The sequence below is a fragment of the Oryzias latipes genome, chromosome 24 (genome assembly GCF_002234675.1).
Source record: "Oryzias latipes chromosome 24, ASM223467v1".
Lineage (NCBI taxonomy): Eukaryota > Metazoa > Chordata > Actinopteri > Beloniformes > Adrianichthyidae > Oryzias > Oryzias latipes.
In genome coordinates, this window is record NC_019882.2 from 3884526 (window position 1) to 3910389 (window position 25864).

The window sequence follows — 25864 nt, forward strand, 5'->3', positions numbered from 1 at the left end:
AGGATCAATCGTTGAGTTTTTACAGTTAATTGCTGTAGTCAAAAGTTGCCAAAGCAACTGAAACGTGCACACATGCATGCTTACATAGACTTTTCATAGAAAGCGGTCTGTTGAACGTGCATTGCTGAGGCCAATGCGAACGTATGATTAGACATTACCAGCTCAGATTTTAAAAACATGTCCTAGATCTGACAAATGTATGAGGTGCACTTTAATATCAGTCTTTCTGCATAAATTCTACATTAATGCACCATTTAAACTGCACTTTGAGTGAGCGCTCGTAAAAGTTGGACAGAAAGCCTCCAAAGAGCTGAAGGTGAATACTAAAGCATTATTTTGGTCTTCAGCACACATATGACCAGTTATCAGTTGTGCAAACTGTTTTTTAGGGGACACAACAGCAGATTGTGAGACTGAACTGTTGTTAGAGTAGAAAAAGAAATGAGGGAAAGTCAGACGCAAACTGTCAGTGCAGGTGTGACCCTGGAGGAAGTGGAGGTGCAGGCTCGGGTATAACGATCCAGGCAGAGGTTTTTATTAGAAGCTATGAAACAGCAGCCTCAGCAGCATTCACTGGGAGTTCATGGCCAAGCTAATGTGACATATTGAATGGGACGCCTTGCTGAATTTTTTTTTTTTGGGCAGGGGGACTGTGTTTGTCACAGGTAACAGTGTATTGAGGGGCAAAAATGAAGCTGCTTGCTAGCATTTTTTTTTTTTTTGGTTAAATTAAAGACTCAATTTACCCAAGCGTTCCTGCTCTAAATCATTGGGGCATTGTTGTTTTTTTCCCTCTACATTTTTGTATATTTCCTAACAAAAAACTGCATTCCTTAACATGTGGGTATTAAATTTTGCATTTTTTCCTTACATATTTAATCAAATTACTAATTAGTCCTCCTAAGGGTGTTTTTCTTCTCCACTGCACTTCAGTATAATAACTTTTTTTTACTTTATTTCCATGGGGTTAGCTGCTGCAGATGCTGCAGGATGAGCGTGCTAAATTGGAGTAAATGAAAGGCAGACATTTTATGTGTATACTCCAAACCTTGCACCATCTGTCCTTCTCTTGTTCATGTCCTTGTTGTCTTACTAGGGATCGATCGATACACCATTCTGGAGGAGAGATGAAGAGTTTTGGCTTTATGGAGTCGTTTTAGTCCCCGGTGTGTCCATTATGAATAGGCCCCATAAGGCTCTTGATAGGCTAAAAGATAGTGTAACAAAGCACAACTGTAACAAAGGAACTGCAGTAGTCAGTTCCTTTTTTATGACATCCTTTCGATTACCTCATTGATCCGCCTGCAGGAGAAACATCAAATCATAGTCTCAAAAATGAAAAGGAACCATTTCTAAGTCCAGTTAGTGGAAATCATGTGGTGGTAGACATTTATTGAAAATAATTACAGTTATTTACTGTTTCGGTAACAAACGAGCAAATGCAAAGTTTGTTCTTCAATAATGTTTAGTTGGAACTCTGGCTGTTTACACTTTAGGTAAAGGTCAAAAACAAGGTAAGAAAGCAAAACAAGGAACTGCTTAAACCTCCATCTACTGAGCATTTTATTTTGCACATTATTACATTTCTATCGCTCATTCTGATCCTAATCTCTAAAATCTTCACTTGTGTTTGCCTTTGGATACGTTTTTATTTACGTGAGACGTCTTTCCTCCTCGTGCTTTTCCCTCTGCTTTGCTGTCCAGCTCTGCCTCCTTCTGAGGGTTCTCAGAGCTGGGGTCACCTGTGACGATTTACTGTCAAATCTTCCAGGATTATCAGTAATCCCATGCTATAAAATCTGTTTTCTCACAGCTGAGCGCTGGCTCAGTGTCCCCAGTGTCCTAGGAAAGGTTATGTCAAACTGGGGCCCTGTGATGAACAGCTTCCTTCTGGTGCTATACCTGTAGTTGCACCACGTAGAATGCAAAAAAGGGCTGTTAGACTGTCCAATCACAGAAATCTAGTTGATATCCCTTGCAAGGTTTTGACCAGTCCCAAGGAAACTAATCTTAAACTTGCTGCACTCAATGTCAGATCTTTATGCAACAAATCATTTTTAATCAATAATCTTATCTCTTCTTTTAATCTTGATTTTATGTTTTTAACTGAAACATGGCTTGACAAAAACACAGGAAACATAGTTCTAGTTGAATCAACTCCCCCAAACTACAAACATGAATCGGAAATACGAGAAAATAAAAAGGGTGGAGGCGTTTCTGCACTGTTTAGAGATAATATTGCAACCCGCAGACTATCATTTGGTGTGTTTTCATCATTTGAGTATGTGTCCTTTAAGATTGAGTTAAAACAAACTCCTCCCTTACTCTGCATAGTTATGTACAAACCTCCTCAGCACAGCCAAAGTTTCATTGATGATTTCACTGAAATGCTCTCAGTTGTGTGCACAGACTTTGATGGTCTAGTCATTACAGGTGATTTTAATGTTCATGTTGACAATGTCAATGACAAAAATGCAAAAGAGCTCAATGGTGTCCTTGAAACCTTTGATCTAATTCAGCATGTGAGTTGCCCCACCCACAGCAGAGGGCACACTCTGGACCTGCTCATCACAAAGGGGGTTAATATTCACAATGTCAGTGTGGTTGATGTCGCCCTCTCTGATCATTTCTGTGTATTCTTTGACCTGTCTGTTTCTCCCAAACCACCGCCTGGCCCTGCAGTTGTCCAAAGGAGACAAATAAATGAGAGCACTAGGGCACAGTTTGTAGAAATGGTAGACCTTGAAAACGCCTCTGGTGCCAATGTTGATGAAATGCTGAATTCTGTTACTTCTAGCATCTTGAATGTTCTGGATGCCATTGCCCCTATGAAGGTTAAATTGAGAAAGCATAGACAGAAAGCTCCCTGGAGGAACGATGATCTAGTCAGGGCACAGAAACAACAGTGCCGCAGAGCTGAACGACAGTGGCGCAAGTCAAAACTCCAGGTTCATTATGAAATGTATAAGGGGGATTTGTACGCTTACAACCAGATCTTATGCAGAACAAGGGAAAGGTACTTCTCTGAAATCATTGGAAGTTGCAGCAGCAACTCTCGTGTCCTGTTCACAACAGTTAACAGATTAACTAACCCTCCAACCCAGCTACCAATAGAACTAGTTTGCACACCTAAATGTAATGAGTTTGCTGTATTTTTTAATGACAAGGTTCAGGGCATTAAAAAAGCCATCAACTCCACAACACATATAACTATCGAACGGCCACCTACTCACTCTAAGCTGACTCACTTTGTACCTGTCACTGACCAAACTGCCCAAGAGACCATCACCCGTCTGAGCTCGTCTACATGCTGCCTTGATGTGTTACCCACTAGATTTCTAAAGTCTGTCCTGAACAGTGTGTTGCCATCAATTACTCAAATAGTTAACATGTCTCTTCAATCTGGAATATTTCCAGAGGCCTTAAAAACTGCAGTCATTAAACCTCTCTTGAAGAAGAGCGGTCTTGATCCCACTGTACTGAATAATTACAGACCTATCTCTAATCTGCCATTTTTAGGGAAAAGTCCTTGAAAAAGTTGTCTACCAACAGCTCACTGATTTTCTCTTATTAAACAATTCATTTGATGTTTTCCAGTCAGGTTTTAGACCCCATCATAGCACAGAAACTGCTCTTATCAAGGTAACCAACGACATCCGCCTGAACACTGATGATGGCAAAGTCTCTGTCTTAATCCTGCTAGACCTGAGTGCTGCCTTTGATACTGTTGATCATGGGATCCTTTTGCACAGACTCCAAGACTGGGTTGGCATCTCTGGATCTGCCCTAAGTTGGCTCAAGTCTTATCTAGAAGACAGGAAATATTTTGTTGAAATTGGGAGTTGTGTCTCAGACTACATGGCCTTGACTAGTGGTGTGCCCCAGGGATCGATCCTGGGACCCCTTCTGTTCAACCTCTACATGCTACCACTAGGGCAGTTAATACGCAGTAATAACATATCTTATCACAACTATGCAGATGATACTCAGATCTATGTGTCACTGACAACAGGTGAATATGGGCCGGTGGATTCACTCAGCCACTGCCTCCAACAGATCAGTGCGTGGATGCAGAGCAACTTTCTACAGCTAAACTCAAACAAGACCGAAGTTATTATTTTTGGCCCACAGAAACAAAGAGAAAGAGTCAGTAGCTACCTTCATTCTCTGTCTCTTAAACCCTCAAATCAAGTCAGAAATCTAGGGGTAATCATGGACTCTGACCTGAACTTTAACAGCCATATCAAGTCAGTAACATCAGCGGCATTTTACCATCTGAAAAACATTGTCAAAATCAAAAACATAGTGTCAAAACCAGACCTGGAGATACTTATTCATGCATTTGTCTCCAGCAGGTTAGACTACTGTAACGGCCTGCTCACCGGCCTCTCCAAACGAGCTGTAAAACAGCTTCAGTACATCCAGAATGCTGCTGCTCGAGTCCTGACCAGAACCAGGAAGTATGATCACATTAGTCCTGTGCTCAGGTCTTTGCACTGGCTCCCTGTACCTCAAAGAATAGACTTCAAAGCAGCTCTGCTTGTGTACAAGTCTCTCCATGGCCGAGCACCAAAGTACATCTCTGACATGTTAGTGCCATATGAACCATCTCGTACTCTGAGGACCTCAGGGGCCGGCCTCCTGTTGATTCCCAGAGTCAGAACTAAACAAGGGGAATCAGCGTTTCAATATTCTGCAGCTAAAATCTGGAACAGCCTCCCTGAAGGCGTAAGACAGGCCTCTTCTGTGTTCATGTTCAAATCTAGACTTAAAACATTTCTGTTTAGCCGTGTATATGACTGAAAGGTCCTATCTGCACTTTTCTTTCCTTTCCTTCCTTTATTTTTAAATCATTTTTCAAATTTTTTCTTTTCTTTTAAAGTAAATTTTACGTTGATTTCAATGATGTATTGTGATTTTAATGCATTTTTCTGTTTTGTGAAGCACCTTGAATTACTTTGTGTACGAATTGTGCTATACAAATAAACTTGCCTTGCCTTGCCTTGCCTTGCTTGCAGTGTTGCAGTTTCCCACATTCACACACTGACTTCCACCCAAGATTCTCTCCTTTATGAGAAACAGAATTACCATTTTTCATGTATTGTAGTTTGATAAAGGAAAAGGTATTTTAATGCTATAAATTAAAGCGGATTTGTACATTAACAGGTAGTGACTTGATGAGATCTTTTTTTTGTAAAAAGCAGAGTTACTGAATACATTCTCCTAAACAGTGGTGAATGGGAAAGGCTATTCACTGCTGCTTACAGCTTTATTTTTTATCTATTTCCTTTTACTTTACTAAGAATACTTGTCATGTTTGAGGTCAGTGTTCAACCAAACAAAACAGTCTTTTCTTAAATATTTATTTTAATTTAAATAGAATAGGTTGAAGGTAAGCTAAGAAAACATCAATTTTTGAATCTACATTTTTAATATGAGGCGTTTAAAAAACACACACAATGTCCTCATTTTATGAAGAAGACACTTTTTAAACATGAAAAACTCAATAAGATCTGGAAGAATTTTAAGGCATTGGAGGTCCAGAGGTAATTTGGCAATTTAGGTTTGTATGGCTCCAAAAATCAAAAGAAAATCGAAAAAGCAGAAGTGTTTAAATGTATCTCGGATGTCTTCTCAGGTGGTGTATAAGAACAACGACATTCGGCTGGAGCTCTCCCGGCTTGCCCGCATCGATGACCCGAAGATGAAACTTCAAGGTGACATTGTCTTCGAGTGTGAAAATGTTCCTACTTTGGACCCCATCAACTTTGAGACGCCTGATTCCTTCCTGGCTTTGCCAAAGTGGAACACCAAACGCGTGGGCTCCATCTCCTTTGATTTTCGCACCACTGAACCGAATGGGCTGATCCTCTTCACTCAAGGTAGGCCTCAGGACAGGCGGGATGCCAAAGGCCAGAAGAACAACAAGGTGGACTTCTTTGCTGTGGAACTGCTGGATGGGGCGCTTTTTCTGCTGCTGGACATGGGCTCTGGGACCATCAAAGTCAAAGCCACTCAGGCTAAAGTTAATGATGACGCATGGTACCATGTGGATATCCAGAGAGACGGCCGTTCAGGTATGATAACAATGTTTTCAAGCTTCCGGTTTCTGAAAAAAACATTTTTCATGCCTGCCTTATTCACCCTTACTGTAGGCAAATTAATAAAGGTCTCTTTTACAAGTTTCCACAAATCAAAAACAACTTTATTTTATTGAATCTTCATTCTCTGTAAAATGTTTGGGGCTGGTTTAGACTTAAACTTTGTGATGAAGATTTTCCCTTTAAATTCAAAGTGAAGGCTAACAACCGGCCAATAACTGCAGCTGCGTCCAACTTTTAAGGTGTGACAGGTAAATTAAGCAAAATATAATCGTAGTTAAACTGGTGTTTTCTAAATATAATATTAAATGTGAATCCATCCATCGGTCTGCAACGTCATCATCTGCGTGTGTGTCAAAAGTCAGTTAATGCATATGAAGCAGGGCGAGCAGCTTCTGGTAGGTGGGAACAACTGTCTCAATAAATGCACATGTTGAGGAAGGCTCCTGGTTTTGTCTGTAAATAGCAGCTTTGTGTTTCTTTGAAGTCAAAGGCTCTTTTTCGGTTTCCTCACTGGCGCTTTTCTCTCCAAGACAACTTTCCAAATACGTTTAATTATTTTATTTTTATTAGCTTTTAAGCGTAGAGCTATAAACTTTGCGTTCTGAGCGGCTGCATAAAGTCACGTGACGTGTCAAGACAGATAGATGTGGTAAACAGAATCCAGTTGTTTTCCAAAGTAAAACTTCTGCCAGTGTCAGAAAATATTTTCTGTCTGCGGCCCGATACCAAGTGGCCCATGGAGCGGTATCGGTCTGTGGCCTGGAGGTTGGGGACCACTGTATTAGAGGAACTCCCAATTCCTCTAAGTTCCTGATTGGTTCACACGATGCAAATTTTTCAACAAAGTTCCATTATTTCAACGTGCAAGCATGGTGAAATATTCTACGCTCGTCAGATTTTTTGCCACGACATGGTGGCCGGATACCCAAAACGGGTTGCCGCGCAGCACTCAACGACCAAATCGCGCTGCAGAACTTCTGATCTTTGCATTAACTTAACATTGAAACGGGCCTGCCGCACTAACCGCATTCGGTGTGAACACAGCTTTAAAATGATCGATCATTCATCTTGGTAAATCCAATAAAAAAAATTAAAAAAAAACATCTCTAATTAGAATTTTCCAAACTGTTACCTTGTACAATTTAAAAAAATAAATAAACAAGAGAAATGTTTAAAGAATTGTCAAATCTTAACCACTGGCGGTACTTTTATCCCAGATTAAAAATAAAGATGAAATGCTTAAAAGGAGAAAAAAACTTAAGAGAGTTGCAACAGCTGCAGGACTTCAAATACCTTTTGAATATTACCAAGAGACCATGTAAACATCCTTAATATGTTTATCTCAACCTTTATATGGAGGATAAAATCCAACCTCTCTTATACGTACATTTCTTCTGGCTTTTTTATGTCTTCTGACATTAAAACATAACCTAAGTATTGGAAGTGGATTGTATTAGAGAAAGAGTTAGAAACTTCCTTTGCCTTGAGGTCTATAACCAACACAATCTCTGCATTAGGAAAGATCCTCCAGAGAACATTGTTGTTTTAGTCGACGTTACAGCCCATGTTATATATCAGGTTGAAGCAGCCAATTTAGCCGTATGTCAGAGCTCGCCGCTTTGATTAATCACCAGCACAGCACCCGAGTGCAATAGCAGAGAAGAAAGTTAGATTTTTTTACAGGGAAGGAAGAAGAATGAGACAGATAAATGGATTCCAGACTGAGAGATGCTTAAGAACAGGCATAATCACAGCTGTGACTTGAGTGAAATGTTAATATGGGTTGCAAGTGAATTATTTAATGCCAACTTTAGCTCTTTTCCAGCTGTGAGGTAAATATAGCAGTGTGCCATAGTTTTAATGCAAACTATTTTTAGACTTAAAAAAAAAAACTGACATCAGAAGGTTTCTTTTGGTGCAAGAAATTGTCAAAGAAAATCTGAATTACTGACACTTAAAATGGTTGAATCAAGTCCAAAGCTGACCAAATTTAGTTAACATTTCTCACACAAGTCCCCATTGGATCATCTCTGAATTCCAGTTGTTTGTGTGCTCGCTGTGGGTTTTCTCCCACAGGCTGAAAACCTTCACATTAGTTTCACTGCTGAGCCTAGTTTCACCCGCAGGACTCAGTCAGACTAAAATCAGAGCACAGGTTTGCAACCAAGACAAGCTCACGTCCTTTCAGTGCAAAAGTTCTCCCATTCTGGATCTTGGTTTCAGGCTGTGGGCAGGAGAGTTTTCTCTGCACCAAGCTCAGCAAAACGTCTTTTGAGTTGATTTGAAGTCGAGAGATTTCTTCAGTGTCCTTTAAGTTCACAGAGTCGATATCTTTTGCTTCAATTAACCTGCTGATTATTTGAGAGGGACAAGAAGTCGGCGGATGACATCATCGGCTGGAGGCAGAAATTACACAACTTCATTTAAAAGCAGAGGTTTTTTTCTTTGAATGTTTGAGTTATTTTTCAGAAGTTAAAAATAAGTAAGTCAAACAATTATCAAGCAATTTCTAAATCTTCATATAATGCATGAAAATGTTAATTATATTTATTTATATAAAAAAACTGTAGATTTATTTTTTGTAATTATATGTGAGTGTGTGTCAAATTGACACCAAAGTTGATTTTTGGAACGCAGAGCCATTTTTTGCGGAGGAATGTGTATTTTTTTTTTTTTTTTTTTTAAGGAATTACACGTTTTATAATTTTAAAAACTATGGTAAAAAGTAATATTAGGGAAGCAGAAGTTGCACACTTTTAGGCAGAGATGTGGTGTTAAAAACCCACTCCAATCATCTAGCTTTGTAAAAACCCTAATTATTGGGTTGCCAGTTTTGTATGTCATTATTATTTTCTTTTTTTAACCAATATGGGACATTCTGGTTCACAGATGTCAAGGTGCCAGGTCCTCATGGACTTTTTAGGACTGTTATTTGTTTATGATTGAAACATTTTGATGTTTCTGTATTCTAAACATTTTCAAAATTGCAGGGAGGTATTGTGTCTTAGTAAGCTTCTGTCGCTCTCACCAAGCCACAATAGTCTACTCACAGCCTTGTGATGCTTGTCTGTGTATCCTTTTCAGTTCCCCTGCAGAAACGTATCAAAGACATGCTTTTTAAACCTTTTTACACAATGCATTCAAAGCAGATGCAGTAAGCCGCCGCTGCAGCAGTATCATCTGACTGTCAGCACTTTAGTTAATTTCTGTAACTGCCCCACAAAACAGATGCCGGTGTTTATCGAGTGGGTAGCCTTTCACAGCTGGTTGCGAGTCGAGACGTGCTGTTTCTTAACCTTGTCTTGCTAATGCCAATCTGAGGCAGCAGATGGTGGGACTGTCCCAGCATATCATTAGTTGTGACCCGGGTCAGATAAACATCCCCAGCCTTCGTTGTGCCCTCCTGCTGGGCAGTTCCCTGCACCATCATTAACAGAATGGCCTCAGAAAAGATGACCTACATCAATTAGGATGTTGTCTCAGTAGTATTTATTTTCACCTTTTCGTTTTACTTAATAAAAAGAAATTGCAAAAGGAGTTTATAATAATAAAAAAGTTAATAAACCTGATGCCGTCATTTAGTCTAAAGCAGGGTGTGTCATTATCCAGACCTCAAGGGCCGCTGTCCCACACATTTTCCAACCAACCTGCCATTAAAGCTCATTTTTGGCTAAACACACCTGATCCAGGTAATCAGCAGCAGATAAGGCAGGATTTCTGGAAATCCAGTAGGAAGGCTTTCCTCGAGGTCTGGATTTTGACAACTCTGGTCCAAAAGTATGTTCCCCCAGCCCTCAGCAACACACATTCAAATGACCACTACATGAACAGTCTATGTAAACCGGTGTAAATGGGCGCTTCAGGTTTCCACGTTCAAAACTCATGTCTTCATGTGTCACTAGATAGGTTTCTACAACCGTTTTTAGGCTCTACGTACAAAACACCTTTGAATTAGCTATACCAGGTTGAACTTTAACCAATCAGGGACTTGGATTTGGTAGTGCTAAACGGAAGTCATCTTTTTTATTTTCGCTTAAGTGCCAATTGTTTGAACATTGATCCCGAAAGAGGAATTAAACATTGAGGTTTGTGCCCGGCCGCAATGTTATGATACCAAGTCTGTCATATATTGGAATAGAGCTGAGAAAGAAAAAGTCTGGAACAAGATTCACAAAAATTGCACCACTCACACCAAGCCTGTTCCAACTGTAGCTGACGGACATGCACTATTTAACAGTAGACACAGAAAAAGAAGAGGCCCCTCCCTGCTCGTCCACCATGAGCACCATATGCTGAAAGTGCATTCAAGAATGTGCATTTGGCACCTTCTTGAACGTAGCACACTGTTTGTGTTGTTCCTAACACCTCAGTGAAAATTGACGTTTTACATCTTCAGACTAATTGGCCTAATCTACTCAACACATTAGAATTTAACCTAAGATACTCTTATTCAATTTTTTTGGCTCCTTGCAAAAGCCCAAGGGATCTGAGTCATGTTTACTTCATGTAAAAAAGCACTTTTCTAAATGTTTCAAGGTCTGTACAGAAAATACAAAGTAATAAATATGACTTTGTTCGCTGTGACATGTTAACATGTACACCTCTAGAATGTGACATCTGGGAATAATTGCTTTTTTGCCCTGCAGGCATCATCTCAGTAAACAGCCATCGGACCCCTTTTACTGCAAGTGGAGAAAATGAGATCTTGGACCTTGAAGGAGACCTTTATTTGGGCGGTCTGCCTTACAACCGGGCGGGTTTGGTGCTCCCCACAGAGCTCTGGACCGCCATGCTCAACTACGGCTATGTGGGCTGCATCCGGGATCTTTTCATTGACGGACGGAGCAAGAACATCCGGCAGATCGCTCAGATGCAAAACATAACTGACATCAAGTTTTCCTGCAGCAAGATAACGGGAAAGCATTGTGACAGCAGCCCCTGCAAAAACAATGGAGCGTGTAGGGAGGGATGGAACCGATTCGTGTGTGATTGCACTGGGACGGGCTTCTGGGACAGTACCTGCGAGAGAGGTCAGTGTCATTTTCAGTTTGATCTGTTTTTGTTTTTAAAACCATTTTATCTGCCAAAAGGTTTATTGATTTGTTGGTAAATCAGATTGAAAAAGGTTAGAGCAGCTGGTAGAGCGTTATTTCGCGGATTAGGTCTTTTTTTCTTTAACCTCAAACATTATGGCTGAGTGCCACTAATTCAACCTGCTCTGCAGATTTTCTAGTAAGTGAATAGCACTCCAGTTTAGCAAACAGGTGTGACCTTAGATGCTTTGTCCATTCTTTTTGTGCTTTTATTTAGATCCATTTTTTATTTTTATTTCATATTTTTGTGAAATAGAAACTCCGAGTTGGAAGAGCTTCTGGGTAGAAGTTGAACTTCTTTCCCGCTGGTTAAAACAGAATCTCCTTTTCAGAATTTTAAGAGGCTGCCTCTCTATCATGAAGTTTTGATGATAGAGAGGAGACGGGGACACTTTGCTGTGGAAGAGTGCGTTATCTGTGCATTGTTTAGGTTCTTCCCAGCCATTTTGCAGTTTCACAGAGACTTACTTTGCTGAGTAAAGGACTTTAAGCAGCCTTCTGAGAACCTAAGATCTGTAAACAGATGAGGCTGTTTGAGGGGGGAAAAAAAGGAACATCTGGAGAGCAGATTGTTAAAGCTGACAGTAAATGTGAGTGTTGGTGAAGGAGAGGTAGTATGTTATTGACAAGACGAAGCAGTGTAGGGCAAAATATCCTTCCTTCATAGTGAGCCTTCTAGAAGTTCTGCTGAGAGACGACCTAAGAGTGACCTCAAAGAGTGTTATCGGCCAACTCTTTCCAAGAAAAGGAGTTATGGAAGTAGGGAACAGACAGCCGAAAATCCCAGTGAGGGTTGCAAGAACAAACATGGGTTTTGATGATGTTAAGGAACGGACAGCGTGCCAAAAGGCATGACCTATGCATGGAAAGACATTGCAGAGAGCTTTCCTGAGGAACTTCTGGCAAAAAACGGAGTTTACTGTAAGATTGTTAACATAATAGTCTCCAGAAGTCAAATAGAAGAAGTAGATTTATGTTTTACAGTTTATATATGTGTCAAAGTGTCCTTGGGAAAGACACTGAACCCCACATTGCTCCCGATGGTTATAGATTGGCGCCAGTTTTTGATAGCATCAGCAAGTCAATGAGTGTGAACGTGCTTGAATGGGACTGTAAAGCACTTCCAAGAAGGAAGTAAGGCGCTGTATAGGCATACACTGTTTACCAACAGTATAGTTTTGCTTTGATATACACAAAAAGTATTGCACAGAGAAGAAAAAAAAAAGCATGAAGTTGTGTACCTTTTAAAACTTACATGACTCCAATGTCCATTTTGTTTCTTGCCACATTTTTATCCCTGAAATGTCATGTCTCCATTCATTGAGTGGTGCTGTTACTTAGTGATATCCCACAGGACGTCAGGTGCCATCATTAGGAGCAGTGGGACTCGGCTTCAATCTTCTTAGCAGCAGAAGTGGAATGAAATGTGCTGATGTTGCCCCTGGAAGTGAATTTTTTGCCTCTGATGCAGCCGTTATACAAATCTGCTCGCGCCGATGTGTGTGTGTGTGTGTGTTTGTATTTGTGTTGCTCAGTACTGAATGTTGCACCATGTCAGCACATATAAATCGTTCACTGTCAACAATTAGAAAGATGAGGAAAAAAATCCTTTAGTTTGCAAACTTGCATCACTTCTGTCCGGGTATGAAAACCATAAGAACCAGCTCTTAAAGTGAAAGAAACACAACAGTTGTCTATTTTCATGCTCAGTCCTAGTTCATGGTTTTGGTTATTTAATTGGAATATTTTTAAATGTTTTATATTTTCCAAAGGTTATGCATTATTATAGCTTGTAAAGCCTTAAACATGAAAGATGAATTTTACTCATGATGATACATGTCAAGGTGGCATTTTTACAACTCATTGTAAAGAAAAAGGACTAGTCAATGTTCAGATTCATTTTGTAGATAGGTTGCCCTGTAGATTACCCTTCGGGAAATGTTACATTTCTGGGAAACTTTTCAGTACAAGAAATGGGCTGTCATAGTTGGTTAATCATGATGCACTCAAAGACGGGTCCTGAACACATGCAGAACATGGTTTGAAGGAACCAAAGGGTTTACAGGGTTAACAGCCGCAAAGAAGTAGTTTTATTTTAACAATCAATTCATGAATGACTAAAAAATACAATTCTTGTATCTAAAATATGCATTTTTAGGACAACCATATTCTACAACTGAGCTGATCATCTAAGGTAGAATTGCGTATGTTTAACAGCAAGAGAGAACCAAGTCTACTGGTGGAACTGGACTGTTTTGCTATGATCTAGGACATGTTTGTAGTTAATTCAACATAAACTGCAGGAGGCTTGTTCAAATAAGCAAATCATTACTAGTAAAAGTGTAGCTGGAGCTGGAATGACAGTCCAAGCAGGCATGGATTGGCTGTGAACTGAAGGCAAAAAGAGAGATAAAAGAACAGGGAACAAAATCCAGTGAGTTTAGCTAACAAGAATCTTATAATAAATATACATTTTAACTAACTAGCACTTGAAAAAACTGGTTCTGAGTTTTACCAGTATGCAGTACAGTAAGTGGGGCTGCATGTTTTGGGGTTGTCCAGCTCTGTATGTGGAAGGTCATCGAGAGGAGTGGATGCATCCTGAGGGGTCTCAGGTTTGTCTTGCAGTTTCCTCATATGGCTACCGTCAGGGACGTCATGATAATGGAATGTACCATTGTCATGCGAGTAAGTGTATTGTGAAGTATTCATAAGGCTAAGAAACACACACTTATGACATACAGGGATGATGTGGTGCCCTTACGCCACATTTTAGTCGGTAGTAGGGTGTGAGAACAGCACTAACAGGCCTAAGACTTGGAGGTGTTTTGAAAAAATAAAAAACCCGTATGACACATCTCACCTACATCACCCTTTCCAACCCTTGCATGTTGCATAGGCATTTGCTGCTATATATCGAACACAGAATACCTATAATAAAAATGTGCACAAACATTTTTGATCTGCAGACAGAGCGGCCTGTGACCCTGATAGTTCATGCAAGTCCGGTACAGATTTGACTATTTTCAGCTTGCAGACAGCCCATATTTAATCATAAGGGCAGTTTTGACTGCTATGTCCAGCTTTCTGTTTGGAATCATTCTTACTTACTTACTTTTCTTAATTATTTTACTATTTTAAAACATTTTTTTTAAATTGATCCTAACACAAAGTATTTGTAAGATTGCAGTTGGTAATGGAACACAATTTGAGTTTCTTTTTGTTTACAGCTCTTAAGATGTACAATCTATGTTTTAATTTGAAATGCTTAAAATGGCATTTGATGTTTTAGATTTTTTCCGAAATAAATGCCTTTTGGAAGCATCATGTCTTGCTGGAAGAAGAGCATTTTTTCTTCCTTGCTGCCAAGCAAGGAAGTGCCTGACACTCCCCTAGAGATGAAATCAAACAACCCTTGAGATGTATTCACACACGATATTTGCTATTGATCTCAAGTCTGCTATTTACTATACGACAGAGAATTGTTTTTGCATGATGAGACAGGAGGTAGAAAGATAAGAGATCAGTGTTGCTCCATGAGAACAACAAAGGTTTTACATTTGTACTTGACAGTTTGGCCTTTCCTGCTGACTTTTAGCAGGAAGTGTAACCTTTTTATCTGGTTTCAATTCATGCTTCTGTTTGTCCATCTAAAATGTCTCCAGTTGCTGGTGACCACCTTGCTAACATTGAGCATGTCCTCATATTGATGCCAAAGGACCTCTGACCAGTTCTTGTGGCAGTTTAACACTCTGAAGGTGTGTTGTGATAACGGGTCAGTTTGCCATAAATCCTCTGGGCCCAGCAGGTTGTTGGTTGAAAATATCAGACTCTGTTGTGGTACTTGAGGTCTTCTACGAAGAGCAGGCTTTGGGGCTGGAGCTGGACGGCAGTGCTATTGAGGTGTGGGAGATGCAACAGATTTGCTGTAACTCATAGATATGTGTCAAGTAGGAGTGTAACATTCACTTTAACAAGGATTCAATTCATAATTTGTGGTTCACAATAGCCGATATTGTTTCATTTTGATTGATCCGATTCATTGACCTAAAATCCAAAGTCCATTTATTTCTTACAGTATAGTCAGTTGTAAAGTAAATAAGTAAAATAAACCTGCCATCAGTCCAAATGGTATTTTCCAATATGGATAAAATAGATTTGTTTATTTTTGAAACAATTATACAATAGTATAGGTTGATTTGATTTACAACCTTCCTCAGACAAATCATTGTGGTTTGGATTGTAGGAATAGCAACCTTTTTATTTAATTAATTGTTACAACCCTTGTGTAAAAGTAACTAAAGAATAGAGTTGTCTTCTTTGCAAACTTGGGGCTACCTCCTGTAGTTGTGGTTTTTGAAAAGCATTTTTGGTTAATGTTATGGAAATTGCAGAGATTTCCAAAAATATATAAAACACTGGTGATAATGGCACAATATCCTGGTTATTTTAAATACTGCTTTTCTGACTGGGATTTTCCATGGAGTTCTAGTATTGTTTGTATTTTGTCTCCACTTCCAATTCCAAATCAGGCCCATTCCAATATTGTAGGGGCGGTCGTGGTGCAGCGGTAGGGCGGTCGACCCGTGATCATAAGATTGCAGGTTCAATTCCCGCCTTGCACGCCCATGATTCAAAGTGTCCTTGGGCAAGACACTGAACCCCACCTTGCCTCTGGTGGTAGGCAGGTGCCTGTGTTTGGCAGCGGAGCCACCACCAGTGAGTGAATGTGTGTGTGACTGGGTGAATGGGTCTGTGACTGTAAAGCGCTTTGTCCTTTTAGGAAGAAAGGCGCTATATAAGTATACGCCATTTACCATTTACCTATACGTACATAATCTATATATATATAATGTTTTTAAGATGTTGTGAAATTTTTTTCTGACAATGGAGGACATACATTAAGAAAGTTAAGCTTAAAATACATTTCTGAGTATTTATTTATTCAAATTGAATCAGGAGAAGATGAAAAAATACAGTTTGAAAAAAATAGTTTTGTCTTGTAGAAAATACACTGGGTGGACCACAAGCTCCCTGCTCCACTCCATTCGGATGCCTCTTTTTTCCACTTGTAGACGACTAGATCCACATATGTTTTATTTTTTTACTTGTCTGAGCTGGTATCTGACTCTAAACAGCTGGATAGCTCCAATATTGCTCGTCATTTTTGTTGCACTAGAGGGACAGCGTGTAAACACATAGTTCAGTTATGGGTGACGGGAAGGGGGGTGGGGTTGTTCTGCACCAATGGTCTGGCTCACAATTTGGAAACAAATTTTTACTGAACGACTGCCGCTCTGCTGAAATTTTTTACTAGAAAACAACAAATTAATCATGCCGCTACTTAAAAGACCACTGGGAACACTTTTACAAAATTTAACAAATTGTCGGAATAATCTATCATTAAATTACCATAAAATTATTATTTTACCACAGTTTGGTTGAAAATGAAAAAAAAAAAAATCATTTTGTTTGTATTGAACAGAGCAGCGTGTAACTCTTCATCTGGGAGCCGAATATTCCTTTTGCTCTGTTTACCAGAAGAAAAACGCAACGTGACAGATATTTTAGACTGTTTGAGCAGATCAAAGATCGCACTAGGCAACAACTAGCACACGACAGTGAAGCTGTCTTCTCCTTCCATTGTACCTGATATCAGTGCCAGCTTTACTAGGCCATAAAGATGATTTCTGTCTTATTTCAGGTTTGTTTCTGTTTTGCTTCCCTCCTCCGTTACATCTTCCCTCTGACACCCCCTCCACACCATCCCTCTGTTTGGCATATCATTTTGGCTCCCCCCACGAGACATGACAGCACCTGTGATCGAGCGCATGCCTTGGCATCACACAAACAGATGTGGCGTCAGCAGGGAGGTTGTTTGTGTGTTTCCCGTGCACATCCTATGTGAACCTGTTAAATGTGATTTTTGTGTTATGCTTACACTTTCCGTTCAGGAGTATTCCTGCCCTCTCCCTGTATTTTGTATCCCTTTTGTTCATGACTGTGAGCATTTTGTTGAAGATCACAGCCTCCTGACTGCTGAGGCTTTAGGCCAGCTGGCCAGGCAGTACCAGTGGCATGTGCAGGTGCATAATACCTGAGCCCTGGCCCCTGTGGACCTCTCTTGTCAGGGTTGTGACCAGGACTGCAGGCCTGCTGGAAACCTGTCTGCCTGTGAACTGAATTCAAACAGCCACAGCAGATGTTCCAAACAAAGAGGGAAAAAAAAAAGTTAATATAGCAGGACACGTAGATTGACATGATTTTTTTTAGACATCCCAAATTGTTAAAAGTCCCACACTGATCATCCTTTGATCTACTGTAAATGTGTTCCCAGTGGTCCTTTATATATGACTATGTAATTTTAGCCAAAATAAAAAAAACAACAAAAAAAACCCCTGCTTTTCTTAAAAAATAGTTTCTTCAGAGCGGAATATTGCCACGAGGGAGTCAAGCCAAGGTCTCATTGTGCTGGTCCCAAACTTGGATAAATATAGGGTTATGTCATGAAGGGCATCCGAACTAAAATCTTTGCCAAACCAGATATGCAAATCAGTGTTTGCAGATGACATTGTAATTTGTAGCGCAAGCAGGGAACAGGTGGAGGAAAAGCTGGATGGTTGGAGGGTGACCCTGGACAGGAGAGGAATGAAGGTTAGCTGCAGCAAGATGGAGTACAAGTTTGAATGAGAAGGACCCAAGCGAAAGCGTGAGGTTACAGGGAGAAGTGATAAAGTAGGTGGATGATTTTGAAGCATCTAGGGTCAACAGACCAGAGTAATGAAGAGTCTGGAACAGAAATGAAGAAGCGTATGCAGGCAAGTTGGAAGGGGTTGAGAAAATGATAGAGGATTTTCAGCTCAAATGGAAGGAAAGGTGTAGAAAACTGTGGAGAGACCAGCCATGTTGTTGGACCTGAAGACAGTTGCTCTGAGGAAAAAACAGGAACTAGAACTGGAGTTAGCAGAGAAGAAAATGCTAAAGTTGGGTTGGGAGTGACCAGGATGGATGAGGATCAGGAATATGTACATCAGAGGGACATCAGATGTCATGTGAGCACTGAGATGGTTCAGACATATCCAGAGGAGAGACGGTGTTTATCTTGGTAGAATGATTCTGAGTCTAGAGCTGCCAATCAAGAGGTCTAGAGGAAGACCAAAGAGGAGGTTTATGGGTGCAGTGAAAGAAGACATGAATTAATTAGAAATTTACCTCTGAGTTGTGGATGAGATCGTTGGCACAGTGTAGGCCTGCTCAGACTTCCCATCATCCCTTTTTTCATGCACTCTCCCGCTAGCTTACAGTCCCTCACACCCCCAACCCAACATTACAAATGAGACAAAATGGTTATCAATATTGGCGCTATCCAGTCGTACAGTTTAATGACAGATGCCAGCTCTGATGAAGAACACAAAGACGTTCATGTATTTATTTGTCTACAAGCGAAAGAATCAGAACAAAGAGGGTAGGGAGCTTTGGTCCAAGGATTATGGCACCTACGTGACTGCTACAAGCTAATGGCATTTTTGCTGAATTTTTCTGAAATGGATTGCTGAATTACTCTGAAAATGCAAATTGAGGCTTAATTTTCTTTCACATATGTTCCCCATAATGAAAGAAAAATGTGACAAGAACATGCACTTCAAAAAAGTAGAACTGTACAAATGTAAACGTTTTGGGTTCCTCTAGAGCAAGATTTAATCATTTTCTCACCAAAGAAAAAGTTATTTTTGCAATTTAGCCTAATCTGTGTGGGATGTTTGTAATTAGGTTAAATCAGGCATGCAGATGAATACTTTAAAAGTAAGGCTAAGAAGTGATTTTTATCTTGAAAAGCCTGCAGTCAGTACAGAGAGCAAAACGAGAGAAAGCCATTTCTCTCCTCTAATGATGATGTTTTAAGGTGGACTCCGTCCTTTCCCGTCTTTGGGAGATCGCTCCGGGCTCCAATTCCTTTTGATTTTTACGTACCACTACATGAAAAGGTTACTCAAATGTTACTCTCCATAAGGAGAACTCAACTACAACAGATTATTTAGGTCGTATTTGAGTCTTTAAGTGTAAGAGGTGACATTAATTCAAGGCTACAGGGGGTTTATTTGATGTCGTTGGCTGCCAGGAGAAAAAGAATGCCATCTTGTGACTCGTTTCAATCAAGACAGTCACTCAAACAGACAGAAAGAGGTGGTTTGTTGGTTCTGAAGGGTGGTGACAGTAAAGCTTTGCAAAATAAAAAATAAAACAAAACTGGGCAGTTGATAAAGAAGTTAATCGGCTTTAATGAAGTGTATTTCTCTGACATTGTGTCGGCTATGTGCCAGGCAATCCCCCCGAGACTCTACTCTTTTTTTCTGGTTGCATCTACATGCACACAAATCCGCAGGAGACAGATTGAATTGTGTCTAATGCATATTGCATTCTCCCTTACAAGATGCCACCGCCCACATACAGTAAGTGCTTGTGTTTCCCTGACTGTCTGTGAAGAGAAGCACTGGCTCCAGGCCTGAGCTGATGGCTGGAAGTAAGCCCATCACAGATCAGTGATGACATCTTTCATTACACTGCTGCCTTCTTATGTCTTTGTATTTGCACTTCAGGCGATGTCCTGTTTGAACTTCAGCTTACTGACACACTCTTGTCGTCTCTTAATTGAAAATTCAATAAAATGAAGCATTGATTTTAGGAAATTAAGTGGGTCAATCTCCGTATTCTCTTTTTTTAGTGTGTGTGCGTCACAATACTTCTGTCCACACTATGCAATTACCTCCTCGCTTTGTTCATTGTTCATTTATAAAGGCAGAAAAATAATAGGCTGCCACATCATTTTTACAACATAATCACAGGTGGTAATTGCAGATCAGAGATTGGGTGACTCTGATGTTCACTAGCCTGAATAGTGCAGTGGATTTTGCTTTGTGGAAATTACATTAGAGCCCCAAAGGAGGCTTTTTCAGTGGGGTTACTTCTTACGGATAAGGACTCACTCAGCACCCAGAATACTTGGGCGAGATAAGTGAAAAAACTTGAACACAAAGTCCGTATTTAAAATTTGATCCAAATCAGATCCAGCATTTGGATCTGATTTAAATCTTAAATTTTGGCTCACCTTGTTAGAAAGGAATCAACAAGTCCAAATGTTTTGAAGTGGCTCGAATTTATTTTAAATATAACTTATTTTAATTTTTATTTTAAAATCTGCAAAAAGCTGTGGAGGATTAGAATTACCTAACTTCCACAAATACTTTCTTGCAAATAGATTGCAATACATCTTAAAATGGTTAAAAAATAATCCAGAAACCAACTCATGGTTAGACTTGGAACAGGCGTTATGTGGAAAGATCAACCTGTCACAGCTACCATTTATTAGCCAAACAGTTAAAAAACAGGATTGTTTCAAAAGCATTAATATAAATGCCACTTTAACAGCCTGGTGGGAATTTCTCAAAATATCAAAATCATCAATTCAACCGTGCAAAATGACACCCATCTGGAACAACCCGGACATCCTTATTAACAAAAAAATGATTCACTTCCCAGCTTGGCAAGCAGGGGGCATAAAACAACTAGAGCATGTAATTATTGATAGAAGATTCATAACTCCGCAGGAACTTCGAGACAAACATGGAATAAATAACTTCTTGGAATATCAGCAACTTAAATCAAGTATTACTAAAAAGTATAAATTTAAAGACGACGATTTAAAGCTACCAGATGTAGTTACCACTCTGATTAATTTTTCAATGAATAGAACTCTCTCCAAAATATACAAACTTTTGTGTAATTTAGATAACAATATTGCCCTTCCAACAAAAAAATGGGATGCAGATTTGAGCATCAGCACAGATGAAAGCTTCTGGTCAGAACTCTGTTTAAACACCTTTAAACTGACAAAAAGTCCAAATCTGCAGCTAATCCATCTCAAAACTCTTCACAGAATTTACTACACTGGACAGAGGATGTTCAAGATGGGTCTCAGTAACTCAGACATTTGCGAGCACTGTGATAATAATCTACCCGACAGCTACTTGCACGCACTGTGGTTCTGCACTCCTGTCCAGGCTCTTTGGCAGCAGGTATGTGTCGATTTATCAGTCTGGCTTAAGGTTTCAATCACGGCCTCACCGTCACTTTGTGTGCTTGGTGCCATCGATATAGAAGAAGGATTAGCATCTATCATTTTCACAACTCTTTGTATTGCCAAAAAAACTATTTTAATAAATTGGAAAAACAAGAAAAATATAAACATAAGTCAACACAAAAATCTGCTGTTTGATCATATCAGCTTGGAAAAAATGTCAGCCCAAAGCTCAAGTAACTTTGAAAGAATTCAGTCTCTCTGGTCTCCTGTGGTTGACTCCATGACTTAGGGGGTGGGGGGCTTGGTCGTCGCTGCTTCTTGCCCTTCTGCCGTGGTTTGGGGTGGGGGTCGGGGCCTCCGGTGCCTGGCTCCGTTGGTCGGGGGGTCGGGCCGGTGCCTGGGTGGGGCGGGCTGGGGCGCTGCGTGGTCGTCTGGGCTTGGTTGGGGGGGTGCGTGGTGGGGGGGTGGTCTGGCTTGGCTTGGGGGGGTGGTCCCTTTGCCTGCGCTGGGGGGGTTGGCGGGGGGCCCTGCTCCGGGGGGGGGGGGGGGGGGGGGGCAGCGGCGCCGGATGGGCTGCCCATCTGCACCTGGGGCTGGGATCGGCCCTTCCCTGGCTCTGGGACGGGACAACCCTCTCGGGGCCCCCGGTCGCTCTGGGTGTCATCCGCTTCGGCTGTGGGGTGGGGGGCTTGTCGGCCCTGTCCTGTGGGGGGGCGTTCTGGGGGGGGGGGGGCATTATTGGTACGGGTCGGGGGGGCTAAAGGGTCAAGGTCTCCGCTGAGGCAATCAGTGGTTGCCTCGGCCGGTTGGCCTCCTCGGTCCCGTCAAGGCCTGACCAGAGCTCCTCTAGGGCCGGCGTCTGGGGGTGGGGGCCTGGGCTTGCTCCGGGGGGAGTGACGCTTTCTGGCTCCTCTCTCTCTGTGTGGGGTGGGTGGTGCCGGGCCTGGGGTGTCGGCGCCTCCTGGGGTGGGGCCCCTGGGCTGGGTGGCCCTGGCCCCTTTGCTGGGGGGGGGGGGGGGGGGACAGCTGTTTGACCACCGGGGGACAGTCTACCAGCTGTCCCCAACTTACCCCCTTCCTCATATAACCTCATATTAGGGTGAGGGGGTGGGGGTCTAGCCTGCGATGCACCTTGGGGGGGGGGCTACTTGGCAGTGGCCCTCCTCCTATGGTTGCCGTATGGAGTGGGCCCCCCCCTCTTTCGGTTTTATTTGCACCTTAGACATGTAGGGTCCTTGGTAGGGGGGGTGCTTGGACATCACTGCAAGCAAGCAGCACATGTCCTCCTGGCACCCTACCCGCCAATTTTAACCGCACCTTAGACATTTAGGGCCCCTTGGTGGGGAGGGTGAGGGGACATCACTGTGAGTAATCAGGAGATGTCCCCTTAGTGCCATACTCGCCAATTTTAACTGCACCCCCCTTAGTACACACACCCCTCCCCCTTCAATGTATACATTCCAACATAAACACACACACATGCACACACACACCCTCTCAAACACACATACACGCACACACATTTTGCAAGGAAGGTGGGACCTGGGTCAATCTGTCCCCTACCCCTTCCCTGGTGGGGGGTGCAGGCCCCTTGGCGATGGCGGCCGTGTCCCTTGGGTGCCGGCTCCCTGGGCCCGGCGGTGCTCTCTCCGCACGGTGGGGGGGTTCATATTACACCTGAGCCGGGGGTGTTCGTGTCCCTGGGGGGTGTGTCCTGGTCCTTGCCCCTGAGCGCTGGGCCCCGCCAAACTTCCAACATGGCCGAGCCTGGTCGGGCCATATTTAAGACACCCCTTGTGGGCCACCCTTTTTTCCCCGGGGTTCCCCCCTCCTGGGCGGGGGCGGCGGGCCTCTTCTTCCCTTCTTTCCTTTTCCGTCCGGTCCAACACCAAAGATTTTCAATCATGGTTGGGATGAATAAAGTTTGGCCTCAATTACAAAAGGGGTTTGTTCAGTCACACCTTTGGTTTGTCTGAAGATTAATAACCCCTCTTGTTAAAGTAAAATATGTCCAACACAAGAGGCCCTCAGCTCTCATCTGCCTGCCCAGCTGTTGGACAGGACAAGTAAAAAAAAAAAAAAAAAAAATATTTATAACTTATTTTAGTATTCGATTGTGTTGTTATTAAATTAAAACCGAATAAATAAAAATCTACAGAATCGTTTTTTAAACAAGAATACAGTATCCTTGACAGAATATAACAAAGTTTAGGAAATGTGCTTAATCTGAGAAGAAAGAAATCCATCTTGATATAAGATAAAACATAAAAAAAATTTTTTTTTTTCTTTTTTTTAGCTAAAATAGATTTTATCTGAAAGTTTTTCTGACAAGACATTAGCGAAAATTGTTCAGGACATGACATTTTGCTTTTGTGTCTTCCACCTCTAAAAGAAGCGCAGCTGACTTCACCTTTATTATAAGAGACCTGCATTCATAATGCAAGGTCAACTCTGAATCTTAGCAATTATCATGATGTAATATTTCTTTTGTTACCCCCTGATAGTGTGGCAACCTCACTGGAAAAATGGTGTGAATCCCTCAGACACAATTTAAAACACTCTTTTTTTCATTAGCTTAGCTTTAGTTTTTACATTTCCTAATAGTTTAATCCTGGAGAACACACTGTGTCAAATGTGACTATTGTCAATTCTTTTTATTTATTTTACAAATTAGTTATTTTCTTTTGTTTATTTAATCTTTTTTTTCATTCTTTTTGCCACTGTTTATTACGTCTGCCCAAAAATGAACAAACACAAAATGAATTGTCTGATTACCTTTAAAAGCCAGGAAGAAAATTGCTCATGGGGGTCCCAGGGTCAAATTCAGCCCTCCTTTTATTATTTTACAGGTTTCTTTTGTTTCTTCTTCTTCCACTTTCGGCTTCTCCCATCAGGGGTCGCCAATTTTACATTACATACAACCCTGGTCTCTCCAGGGTTAATTTGATTTTAGGGAGTATTTTTACTGTTATTTCAATTTTTAAGGTACAATCTGTATTGTTTTTTTTTCTTCAGATGAGCTAAAGACCTTCAGTTTTGCCCAACAGCTGTATTTTAAACAATCTTTATGTAGACATTTTCTAAATGCAAAGTGAATAAAAACGTGTTTCTAACGTTTTACCTAATCCTTTAACAGTTAAGTATAAATTGGATACTTATTTTTGTCAAATGTTTACCCAAAGTAATACCTTGTCACAGCGTGAAAATCAGCAATAAATTTGTTCAATATATATGTTGAGGTTTCAGGTGACATTCAATAAAACACAGATTCCATTTATGCAGTTTTGATGCTGTTAATACCAAATTTATTCAAATACAGTTTGGCTTTACAATTGATTCATACTGTGGCTATTTCAGCTGTATTTCTTCTTTTTTTACCTTTTAATTATAATGTAAGCTGCTCATTTTTTCTCTGAAGCTTTTGACTGATGGTGAAAGAAAAGAAGAATTTAGCACTTTGACTCCTGGTTTCTGTTGTTTACTGAGTGCAATGCAGAACTGAGTTGATTAATGTGTCTGTCTCACAAAAAATGTAAGAAAAAGTCCGTAAAAAGGCGCTCATTGGGATGGATATGGGCAGCTCTGAGTGAATGAGAAAAGCTTTATTTTTAAATGTATTCCATTTGGATTGTGTTTCTGCAATATTTAATAAAACCGAGTTGAACCTGCCAGAAGGGAAGAAAAATCTGCCTGGTGCTTCACTGCTGAATGAATCTGAATTTTAAATGGTGTTTTTACCTTTTTGTGTCAGCAGTTTATGAATGCTTTTCATTAACTTGAAACTACTGACTTTAAACAGCTATCACCCATTCGGTCTTAACCTGACAAAGCGTGCAAATCTTGTTGAGATTAAGCTGTGCAAGCAATTACAGCTTTTGTGAGTGTGAAGGAGCGAATTATGGGATGGGTTTGACTCCATCTCCAAGGCAACAAAAAAAAAGCCTCTAATTTAAAAACTGAAAATTAAGGATCATTTAAAGGCATTTAAATGCTGCAGTTTTCCATTTTTTAATGATATTTGAGATTTTTAAACACATATAATTGTCATCCTTGAGATCTATTTTCAGTTTTTTTTCTACAGATTGTGATTAGACATGGTCCTCTTTTTACAGGACATTGTTTTTTTTTCTTTTCAAGAAGTGATCTAAATTGCTCCTTTATGTTAAGTAAAAGAAGCATAAAAAAATCCACTTCACAGTTCTGAACCATCTCTCGGTCTTTCTTCCTCTTATTTTCTCGCCTTTTCTTAGGCCTACTTTTCACCTCATGCTTGTGACAAGCACCTTTATCCAAGCAGACAGAGGATAAGACACTTCAAGGTCTGCCTTAACTAACGGGCCAATCAGTACATACGTAGTGTACCCAGAATAACTGGTGAGAGGGGTGTTAAAGAACATAGCAGACAATGAAGAAAAGAGACGTTAATGTGGAAAATGACATCAAGAGACAAACATGGCCTGCCGTGTCCTAATCCACATCAATGAAGCTCTCACAAGACATTTTGGGAAATTCTTTAAGTCTCATTTCCTCCTTTATCTTTTTTCGTCCAACAACCGAAGGGTTGGCGGATCGATCCCCGCTCTCGCCAG

General features: G+C 40.8%; 1 protein-coding gene across 11 annotated transcripts in view; it reads left to right on the top strand.

Annotated features, from left to right (window-relative positions):
* Positions 1-25864, top strand: part of LOC101156134 (neurexin-3b) — a gene marked incomplete at its 5' end in the record, with an annotated part of 300242 nt that overhangs the window by 87220 nt on the left and 187158 nt on the right. For all 11 annotated transcript variants that reach the window (XM_023953188.1, XM_023953183.1, XM_023953192.1 and 8 more), the window contains 2 exon segments: positions 5639-6077; positions 10751-11134. In XM_023953188.1, coding sequence (XP_023808956.1) covers positions 5639-6077; positions 10751-11134 — 823 coding nt within the window.